The 11,350-nt window shown below is 39.2% G+C and overlaps 2 protein-coding genes across 2 annotated transcripts; one reads left to right on the top strand and one right to left on the bottom strand.

The window, feature by feature from the left end:
- Nucleotides 1-1,030: 1,030 nt before the first annotated feature.
- Nucleotides 1,031-5,594, top strand: tada1 (transcriptional adaptor 1). Its single transcript, XM_067529344.1, has 8 exons — nucleotides 1,031-1,169; nucleotides 2,194-2,285; nucleotides 2,368-2,433; nucleotides 2,558-2,652; nucleotides 2,762-2,974; nucleotides 4,165-4,316; nucleotides 4,556-4,712; nucleotides 4,809-5,594. Exons 1-8 carry the CDS (start codon nucleotides 1,087-1,089, stop codon nucleotides 4,959-4,961), a joined length of 1,011 nt encoding a protein of 336 aa, XP_067385445.1. The 5' UTR covers nucleotides 1,031-1,086; the 3' UTR covers nucleotides 4,962-5,594.
- Nucleotides 5,595-5,984: 390 nt separating this feature from the next.
- On the bottom strand, nucleotides 5,985-8,030 carry LOC137140753 (transcription factor Jun-like). The gene has a single exon (XM_067529345.1). The coding sequence runs from the start codon at nucleotides 7,681-7,683 to the stop codon at nucleotides 6,715-6,717; it is 969 nt and encodes a 322-aa protein (XP_067385446.1). The 5' UTR covers nucleotides 7,684-8,030; the 3' UTR covers nucleotides 5,985-6,714.
- Nucleotides 8,031-11,350: the final 3,320 nt, after the last annotated feature.

Raw genomic sequence — 11,350 nt, forward strand, 5'->3', positions numbered from 1 at the left:
CCCTGCAGCCATGCTTTAATCACATCAGCCTAGGCTCCAATGAGCCTGTGTTGCTGTATTAGATCATGTCATGTTTTCAAATAAACAGCTACAAAGCAGGAAATCATTGCTTGAAAACATGCTGCATGGCTTACAAAAGGCATGCTGGCATGAAGTGAAACGTGCAACTGGGTAACATTTTTGGATTAAAATGCTCCTAAGCATTGTGTGTTGATATGCTGATAAAACATATCTAACTGCAAATGCACTGGTCTGATTCCTCATTTTCCTCAGCACTTTGGATCGTGATGGTAAGTTGATCGGACTTTACAGAATTTAAATATACCACGATGCCATCTAGTGGTGCAGTAGATTTATCCTACTAAAACCACACACAACAGTTTTCATTCTGCTTGCACTTTGGGGGAGATAGGTTTGCTATGAGCGGCTATGCACATAGTGTTTTATTTGTGTTTTTTATTTGTGTGTTTTGATCTGGGAAAAAGGGAAGAAAAAGTTACTTTATTGCTAATCAAGATAGCCCTATATAATGTACTAATGTCAATAAATAAATAATGGGTAAATGCGCAGTTTGACACAAACATTGTAAAAATATTCAAAGTAAAAAGAATAGGTTCCAAGAATAGGTTCAGAAATGTGGAAGCTAAATACATAGAGATAAAAGGATACAGATAACAAAATGATTTTAAAGAATGTTGTCTGGTATAGATAATAACAGCTAAGACCATGGTGACAGTGCTATCCAACACATGTATACCTATTTAAAAACTCTCTTATTTAAGAAAATATATTTGATCAAATATATATATGATCGAAATTTTAATATTTAGATAGATAACTATTTTTGATAATTTGATAATTATAATTTTGTGTATTTCCCACAGTCCCTTCACTTAAGAATTTTAACATATAATAAATAATAAACAAATAATTATTAGTGAAGATAAAGACAACTGGTTAATTTTAATTTATACTCAATTGAACGTTTCATCGCAACCATGACATGTTTCTCCAATAAAGTTTAGAGATTTCAAAAGGAAAAAACAAAAGAGTTTTCGCCATATGATGACGTCATTGTAGGCGTCCATGAACGCGATGGCTGCTCATGCTAGCGAACTGGAGATTGCAAAGAAAAATTTAACAGATGCAATTGGTGATAACGTCAAACAGTAAGTGCATTTACGTTTGTATGTATTTCCTTTTCTTGACCTGATTTTAATCTGCATTTATTTAGTTTTTTGTGGAAATAAAACGTATTTTATCCATTAACCAAGTGTTAGCATTTAGCAGTTTGCTACCACTTGTTCATATTCGCAGCAATTAACTTCAACAGCAGTAAAATTAATCAACGACCTATTATTTCAGTTATGCAGTATTCATTAAGTTATGTGTATTCGCAGTGATGGTATTTCAAACAAACGTGAACTATCTTCTACTCGTTAGCTATGCGATTTGGAATGAATAACTTAAACGTGTCAGCTTAAATTAGCTTTTAAATATATTTAAATAAAAGATATATTTTGAGAGAACGCAAAACGAATAAAGATATTACAGATAATAATAAAGTAGTAAGAGGAAGAATAGGAAAGTTGACTATTAGCCATTAGGTAGTTTATAAACGTCTCCTTGAAGAGATAATGAAGTGCTAAGTGATGTAGGCATAACATAACATTTCTTACCGTGTTGTGTACAGTTTAACCTTGGATATTCAGAAATTTGGCATAGACCATCCTCAATAAATTTGAAAGGAGAAAACTAATCTCCACGAAATTTGTTGTGCATTATTGACAAAACGTTTCTGATCACGCACAAGTGTTTGTCTACTAACATACAGATGATTTGGTTTTGGAATAGACATACACTTATTAGGTATTAATGGCCTTATTTTTTACTTATTTTTATTTAAAGCTATTTAAATAACTGCGCTTCAAACACCGATGGTGGGGTAAAGCACACACTTGTGCGTGATTAGAAACATTTTTTGTCAGTAATGCACAACGAATCTGGTGGAGATTAGTTTTCTCCCTTCAGCTTTATTGAGGATGAACTTTGCCAAATGTCTAAATATCCAACGTTAAACTGTCTAAATCACAATAGGTTTATTTATGAAAAAAATGCGTTGCAGGTGCACCTCAACTTTTGGAGTAGTAATGTTTGTTCTATATTGATTTGTTCTATTTCCCTCTTAATCAGTTACTGGGCAAATCTGAAACTGTGGTTCAAACAGAAGATCAGTAAGGAGGAGTTTGATATTGAGGCACGTCGTCTGTTGGCTCAGGAGAATGGTAAGTAGGGGAAGAAGACAAATCTAGTGATGCTGTGTGTAAAATTGTTGCTTATAGTGTATTTCCTCCCTTTCCTCTGCAGTTCATGTTCACAATGATTTCCTCTTGGCCATTCTCACACGCTGCCAGATAATTGTTTCCACACCAGGTAGGAGGATGTTTGAAGCAACAGAATTGTACTGATACTGCACACTGTTAAAGCTATGTTTAAGTCAAACTTGCAGTAATGTGTGTGGTGTTGTTTTTTTTTTCATTATCTCTTTGTCAACAAGAGGGTGCAGGGCCATTACAATGGCAAGGTGGCTCTGCGTCAAAGCAGGGCAAACCTAAAGGGAAGAAGAAATGTTCTTCTAGACAGAAATTTGATGTAAGTTTTAAATTAACTAATATACTAACTTGGCATTTAACCAGTCAGTGGTTGGTTCAACCAACGTGGCTGCGGTTTGTATCATTTACATGTTTTTTTGTTTCTCCAGCATCGTTTCCAGCCCCAGAACCCTCTGAGTAGCGCTCAACCGTTCAGCCCACGGGAAGTGGGAGGTGAGGATGAGGAGCTCCGTCTCAGCACCCATACTCTGCTTTTGCCCACACGGGGCCAGCTGGAGGCCCGTATGATGGTGACAGCCTTTGAGCTCGGTCTGGATAATATCACAGAAGATGCTGTCAACACCATGATCTATGCTGTTGAGGTTTGTGGAAACTGCCCACCGGGATAATAAATATCAGATGTTAAATCTGAGAATGTTAACAATTCATGGAAACTATTACCTCATTTTGAATTTGATGGCAACAACACATCTCAAAAAAGTTGGAAGAGGGTGATGTTTACCTTGTGTAGCATCCCTTCTTCTTTTAACAACTGTCTGTAAACATCTGGGAAGTGAAGAGACCAGTTGCTGGAGTTTAGGAGAGGAGTGTTGTCCCATTCTTGTCTTGTGCAGGATTACAGCGGCTAAACAGTCCTGGGCTTTTGTTTACTGGATTTCGTGTTTTATGATGCACCATGCATGATGTTTTCTATTGGTAAAAGGTCTGGAGTGCACGCAGGGCAGTTCAGCATCCGGACTCTTCTCCTGTGAAGCCATGCTGTTGTGATGGATGCAGAATGCGTTTTAGCATTGTCTTGCTGAAAGGTGCAAGGTCTTCCCTGACACAGATGTCTGGATGGGAGCATGTGTTGCTCTAAAACCTCTAAGTACTTTTCAGCATTGATGGAGCCTTTCCATATTTGTAAGCTGCCCACGCCATAGGCACTAATGCACCCCATACCACCAGAGATGCAGGCTTTTGAACTCTCTGCTGAAAACAAGCTGGATGTTCCCTCCCCTCTTTTGGCCACAGAAATGTTTTCCAATTTGCATTAGACCATTTTAAATGAGTTTTGACCCAAAGAACATGGCAGTGTTTCTGCATCGCATATGGCTTCTTTTTTGGCTGACAACTGACCAAATGTGAGCGAGGAAGAGTCATAGTTGGTTTTAGCTGTAAGGTAATTGGGGACAGTACAATTATTTTGGAAAATGATCAGTTATCCTCATAATATTTAAAAAAAAAATGTCTAAAAATACTACCTAAACTAACTTTAAATTCTTTTTTTTTATTATAGGATAATTTTTCAAAATCTAATGCATCAGATAAAATTTAATTACCTTTATTAAATTTAAATGTTTACAGCTTACAAATGTAATTAAATAGTTTTTCTAAAAAGGTAAATTTTGTATAAAAATGCCACTAACATCAACAGAAATTCAAGCAAAATTAATCTTCCCAATTAACTTCACATTAACTTGGCCAATTCAAAAATGTAAACAAAGGGAGACGCATATTGTGCAATGCTTGTACAGTACAGTGACACCTGTGTGTTTTTTGTTTTTTTTAGCACCACTTGAAAGATGTCCTGACTGCTACAATCACCCGGAGGAAGGCGTATCGGTTAAGGGATGGACATTTCCCCTATGCCTTTGGCAGTGATGTCACGCCACAGCCTTATCTGAAAAACAGCCTTGCTGCCTACCACAGTGTTACTGAATGGTAACTGTTAGCTCTTACTAACTGTTGGTAACAGGTTTTATGTAACAAAACACTTTTTTGCAGAGAGAAATGCTTTTTTGCTAATTATTACTTTGTAAAGATAAGTTTCTGTCCTTACATTAAGTAGTTCTTTCCTGTAACAGCCTTATGACCTAATGGTTAGATGGGAAGATGCCAAATAACTGAATTTAGTAGTTTAAAAAACAAACAAACTAATAATTACTTTTTCTTTTGTTTAGTCCCCCTCCAAGTGCTTCTCTCCCTGCTGGCCCACCCCCTCAGATGTCACCTGATGAGGCTGAACAACAAGCCGTTCACCTTTTGGCTTGTTCTGCTGACAGTCTCCCTGCACCCCTTCCACCAATCAGTATGTTTGATATCTTAGAGGCTTTACAGGTAAAAAAAAAGAAAAAGTAATATGATCATGATCCTAAAAGTCATTAACAGAACTGTGTATAGGTTTATTTGTTTTTATTGTGTTTTATTATGTAGGTTCACCATGGGGTGATGCCGTCCCACACTATGTATGCCCTCAACATGGAGCGCATCCTGTCACGGCTCTGGCACCCCAGCCATGAAGAACTTGAACAGGACCACATACACCGGCAACGCCTTGCTGCGAAAGAGGGCGTGCTCGTCAGCTGAGAACCATTGACGACACAGAGCCACGTGGGCATGTTGGATTTATCATCAGGAACCAAACACAGTGACATTTCCCACAAAGAATTACATGGAGAATACATTATCCTAAAGAATTCAAAACCATTACACATGGGTGTTTTTGCTTTATGGCTGATTTAACCTCGTGTCAAGTTAAATCTAGGGTCACCACTGCAATGAAAGGTATGTGAGGGCAATGATTCAGTGCAACCATAAGAATGAGATAGATGAAAGATCTCGCCTCAACAGGTGTAACAGAGATGTCAACAGTGGCAGTGTTCTAATCCAGCAATAAGTGTGTGGTTTTACGGTGTGGAGTCTTCAAAATCCACCTGGTGCAGCTCCCTCTTATGCCACCAATTAACAGAAGTTGAAAATGTGTCCATTGTATTCCTAAAACTGTTTGCTGACATCCCTCAGTGATGGTGGTCCACAATGTATGTACAGATTAAGCTGAATTTTTAGTGTCTCATTGAACTTGAATATCTGTTTGCCTTGTATGTGTGCAGCGTCTAGTTCAGGTTAAAGTCTGTATAAATTTGTATCTTTTTCTACATAAGATGTGTTTGTAATTTATATTAGATAGTATTTGAGAAAATAAACATTTTCTATAAAGTATCACTCATTTGAAATCAATTCCTCTGTACCTCAGGACACACAGATGTACAGATCTGCATCTGCTTAGTAGTTTTCTAAGAGTAGTCACCAACTGTAGTGGGAAGACTGTGATTCAACCCACCCCCCAATGCGCACCCAGGACCTCTTGCCATATTTGGCTGCCTGCGGCTCACTTCCGACACCTCGCTGTCCAATGGGAGGTCGAGTAGATGAACTAACCATTACGAGCACCTCACTACGCTGGTGACTCAATATCCCGTCTGCCCTACGTCCTTTAACGACAGACACTTAATGTGAAGACTATATTCTTTTTCTTGACTTATCGTGACTTTATAAACCTCCTTGTTGCCTATTTATTATTTAGAACACACAAAAGTGCTCACACATGTAGCGTGTTCAACATTTTATTTTGTTATATTTATAGTCCAAGTGCTCAAAATATAGCGTACAAATACTATTAAAAAGTGTTATTTTAGGTCTAACATTAGTTACACCTTCATCACAAAGTCGTATGAACATAAAGGTTAAGAAAGTAAGGCAGGTTTTGTCAGTAAACGCTACGCAGACCTTGCGTAAAAGTGTAAAACATGTTTTGTTAGTGTTACTCTGTACATGTAGACGCTGGTGGGATCAGTGCTTTGCTCAAGGCTATTTACCTGACAGTGGAGATTTGCAGAACAAGTCTGGTTCACATTGTGTTTCTGTCCATTTGCAATCTGATCCCCCCAAAGCTCTGACAGTCCTGTCAGGATGGAAGACTGTGTGCGCCATAATCAGCTGACAGTTCGCTTATGGCAAGATATAGCCTCTTTCCATGCTACCGTGGCTATAATTATGATTTTGTAGTTTTGGATGGAAACTTAAAAATAATAAATCTGCCAGAAATCGTGTGTAACAAATCAGGGAAGGGAATTTGAGGGAAAATGTTCCGTCTGTGCAATAAGTTTGGGGGCTTCATGATACATCGCAAAAGTATCTTGTCATTCACCATCAGCTTAAGCGCATAATGTGGTGGGAAACTAACTAGATGGAGGGAGTCCCCTGCAAACGTGAACGGGCGACGTTATGCCGCATTTGGTCCCCAAGAAATGTCCCTTGGTTCTCTCTTCCGTCGGCAGTATTAGAAAGCTTGAAGCTGCTGCGTCAAAATGAGCTGGCACCCACTATTAACGTGGTCCATGACCTTTTGCTTGAGCAGAGCCAGCTCGTCCCGGAGGACGTTGGCAGAGGAAACCAGCTCCGTGTTTTGGCTCTTTAGGTTTTTGACCCTTTCCTCGAGCCGGGAGATCCTCTCCAGCTTCCTTTTCCGGCATTTGGACGCGGCCACCCTGTTCCTCATGCGCTTCCTCTCCGCTTTAATGCGCTCTTGATTTTCCATGTCGATAGGGGAAAGTGGCGGGGTGTCGCCGGACATCTCGGGTACTGTTTGCGGCTCCTCTTTTAGCGCATGGAGCCTCTGGTGCTGCGCTGCCGCTAGCTGGTGGTCCATGTGGTTGTGGGACGGCTGAGGTGGGCCGGGGTAACTTGTAGGTGGGTGCCTCTCACTGGCAGGTGCAGACGCAGAGCCCACCGCCAGGCTGAAAGTGCCCAAGTTTGTGTATTCCTGAGGCTCGGTGCGCACCGTGCAGCTGTAGGGAAGCCCGCCGTTCTCGGACGCAGCAGTGCCGGTGGCCATGCTGTTGGTCGCGCTGGTCTGTGCGTCAGAATGGACGGGCGGTATCTGCTGCTGATAGTGGAGCTCAGCCAGTGCCCTCACAAAGCCTTCAGCAAAGCCCTCCTGTTCGTCCGTGATGTTCTTGGGACAGATGAACTGGGTCGGGGTGGGAGTCGTCAGCCCGCTGCAGGACTGGATGATGAGTCTCTCAAGTTCAGGCGAAGCCAACTTCAGTAACCCGACATCGGGGGACGTCAAGATGTCCATGGCCTTGGCGCCCAGCTGGGGTTTGAAAATTTTCGGGTCGTTTAGGTTCAGCGTCATGGTCTGTTTGAGGGTTTTGGGGTTGAACCCACATACGGTCGTCCCTTCATGCTGAGAATTGGAGGCATTCACGGCTTCGTCGTAGAAAGTCGCTTCCATTTTTCTGGACATAAAGTTTATATCCCTTTGAAGGAGGTCTTTTCTCCTTTGGAAAAAGTCAAAAATCGACAGTTTACATATATCCAGCGACTCCCTCTATCATCCGCCTTGTGACACAGTCCGTCTATTGTTGAAGTTTAACTCACTTGACAACTTTGTGTCCCGAGAAAAACTTTTGTCTAATGAACCGCGCGATTATCAACAAAACACGTCGCTGTCCCGCCGCCGAACATCAATGTTTTCACACCTCAAGTGTCCTGTTTGATGTGTTCTCCGTTACATAAACTACAAACACTGCCTGAATAGGGATAATACTTTCTATCACTTCCAACGTGGAGACGAACTTTATCCACCTCTAAGCTGCAGCTCTACAGAAAATAACAATGATGTCATTTCTACGGCCTATGATTGGTTGGACACGACTTGGTGGGCGGGGTATGTCTAATTACATGCAGGTTGCTCTGACAACTAGCTGTATCCCCGCCTCCCCCCGCGCGATGGTTTATGGGATTAGGTAATGCAGACAGTGGAGCAATGTACTCTGGGATTACGTAGTGTTTTTGAATATTTAGTTACCCGCTCAATTATTAGTTACCCATCTTAAAGTGAGGGCTTCTTCAAATGCCTTGATTACCACATATCTGCAGTGTTCTTTTACTAACATGTTTATGCCATCATTAGTGTTTACATAAATGAAATATTTGAAAGGGTGGCTTCTGACAGCGAATACCGTGAATGGTCTTTTTGATTTCTTTTGTTAACCACAATGCATTTTATTTTAATTTTAATTAAGTTTATTGGGCAAATGCTAAGAAGAGGTGTACAGGATAAAACTGAGTGAAACAAGAAAGACACTGTATGTGAAAAAGTTTTGTGCAGGGTTGTACTGCATAAAGTCCAATCAATTGATATTTAATTATAGCAGGACTGGACATTAAACTGAATGTAATTACATACACCATTCATCTCTTATTGACATAGAAGTGCTCAAAATGCAAATTCCATTTGATTGTTTAATGACTCAGTGAAATCTAAGTTTGTTTTTATTGATACTCTATATTTATTTCTAATTTGCTACATGGTAATTTAGATACACCTATCAGCCTTTTTTTTATATTTTGTCAAATTGTAACATATATCTTAAGTTTTCATTAATGCTTATAATGTTTAATAGTTATAACCCGTTTTGCACTGTACTTTTTGCATCATCTTGTCATTGGCAGATCCCCATTACCATATAAATTTAGAAAGTCTGTGGTTTAGACTATATTATATTTATTTATTTGACAGGCATGATGTATTTTAATTAAATATGTAAAAATATGTCAGAATTAGCCAAAAGGCCTATTTCTATCAGTAGTCGCTGAGTTTGTACAAATGCAAAGCACAACTTTTACATAATACAACAAAAGACTAATACAGTTTCACACAATAAAAAATGCTGAGATTTAATATCATGTAAAAATTAATTCTCTGTGCAGATTATACAATTATACAAATATGAATAAACAATACTACACAGTACTAGCACATTGCTCTGTATTCTAAGCATCTTTGGTTTGCAAGATTTTTTTTCCTGAAGTTCTGTTTTATCTTAATCAACCTATCAGCTCTATTTGTGTCTATCTGGCTGTATTTGTACCATCAGAACTGTAATAAAATGTGATGCTTTGATGCATTAAAAAGAAGTCCATTGTTGTTGTTATTTGGGCAAACACATCATCATTATACATTTTTACCTAAACTATAAGTCATTCAGGATATTAAATTCCCTGCTTTAAACATCATCTTTGCTTGCACAAGTTGCAGACATTTAAAGAAACTCTCCAGTGCATAATATGCGTTCATTGTATTATGCATTAAAAACTCACATAGCCTTTATATGTAACTATGAAGCTGCACTAATGACTGAAGCTTGTGTACAGCTGCCATCCATTCTGTCTGGCCTCCCCCATTGTATTATTCAATATGTTCTCCTCAAGCCAACTATAAATAAGTTAACAGCCACAGACAGCCTGGGAGAACCTTAGCTGCCTGAGGTCACCCCTCTTGAGATGACATGTTGTTCTCACAACAGTCGTGCAACACCCATTTGGAAGTATTTGACACCCTGGAGTAGAAATCCAGCACTGGAATGTTTTAATAGCGTTTGGGTCTAATACCAAAGCAGTAATGGAGGAAAACAGGTCCTCATCTTTTATTCTTTCATCCTCTGTCCTGTCTTTCAGTGTAGCAGAGCAGCTTCTCATGTAACAATGACAAATAATTGTACAACTTTACTCTTCTTGTGTCTTGTACACCTGTGTTGCAATCCAACAAGGAGTATTTTTCAAATCAAAATAATGTTGTGTCCTGGCCATGCTTCCTGTTTCTCTGTCAGCTTTTCCACTCTGCTTGACCGACTGGGTTGCATTTAGATAAGAGAACTTTCCTCCTCCCAGCCCAGGCCAGCTGTTTCCACTGCATGCAGTTTTCTAATCAGGAGCTGGTCCGCCCTGCCTCCCAACAGGCCTGCTTTTGTTGTACAGAAGTGGGACAGTCCAGGGTCCATGGAAACGTACTCCTGTGTGTTTTTTCTCTCTTCACGGGCACAGAATACAAAGAAAGACAATAAATGCATGTGTTGATGTGTAAACAGAGCAAGGTTGCTGTTTGATTACTTTTAGGCATGATCCACAGGCACACACACAGAAAGACACACTGAGCAGCGAGAGAGACATATGAGATTTCAAACACTCTCCATCCAGTGTTTGTTGAAGACCATCTGTTTCTTCCTGTTCTGCTGTTTGTTTTTGTCTATACTCAATATCTGCTGATTATTCCCGGTCAAAACACAAAGATCACAGCCAGCAGCGTTTCCTTTAGACAGCTGTTTGTCTTTTCTAAGAAAAGAACACAATAGAGGAAAGTAGTGAGACAGTTTGTAGAGTAGAATGTTTGACATGACAAATCTTTTTCATTACTAACAGTTTGTTTTATTTCTGCCTTTTTGCAAAAAGTCCTCCATTGCACTCTAACATACTATGTATGCACACAATCTTGTAGTTATGGTTTTTCATGGCTGTTCATAATAAACTTTTTAACATGTTGTAAGGCAAGCACAGGTAAAAAATATAGATAATGAGATATAATTGTTGTTAATGTCTGGCCACTGTACAAACCAGTAAGATTCTTAGTAACAGTTACTTTAGTTGAACCTTAGTGGTGCACTATTTTTTTTATTTTCCATCAAGTAATGCAGGAATTTGAGTGTACATAAAAAATAAAAATAAGTTTCTGTAATTACCAGCATTATTATTTCAACAAAACCCATGAAAGTAGGTTTTTCAATTAATACCTGTATTTAAACTAGTGCATTTGGATTTTATCTCGGAAACACACATTTAATGAAGTGGTGGTACATATTAGAAATTACTTTTTAGAGTGTGTATATTTTTAAGCAGCAGTTTATAAACTAATGTGAAACTACTTGGTAATTGGTGCCCACTTTCACCAGTTGGTCTCATTGGGTTTGCATGCTTTATTTTGGCCCCAGGGCCCTTTTATCAAGCAATTACTTTTTAAATTGTTATTATTATTTGACATTTCCTAATGTGCTACTGTCAAAACTCAAGTTCGGTAACTTGTAGTGCTCTTACGCCTACCTATATAGCCTTTGTCTTTGGATCAGTGGATGGGA

This window comes from Channa argus, chromosome 14 (genome assembly GCF_033026475.1).
Source record: "Channa argus isolate prfri chromosome 14, Channa argus male v1.0, whole genome shotgun sequence".
Classification (NCBI taxonomy): domain Eukaryota; kingdom Metazoa; phylum Chordata; class Actinopteri; order Anabantiformes; family Channidae; genus Channa; species Channa argus.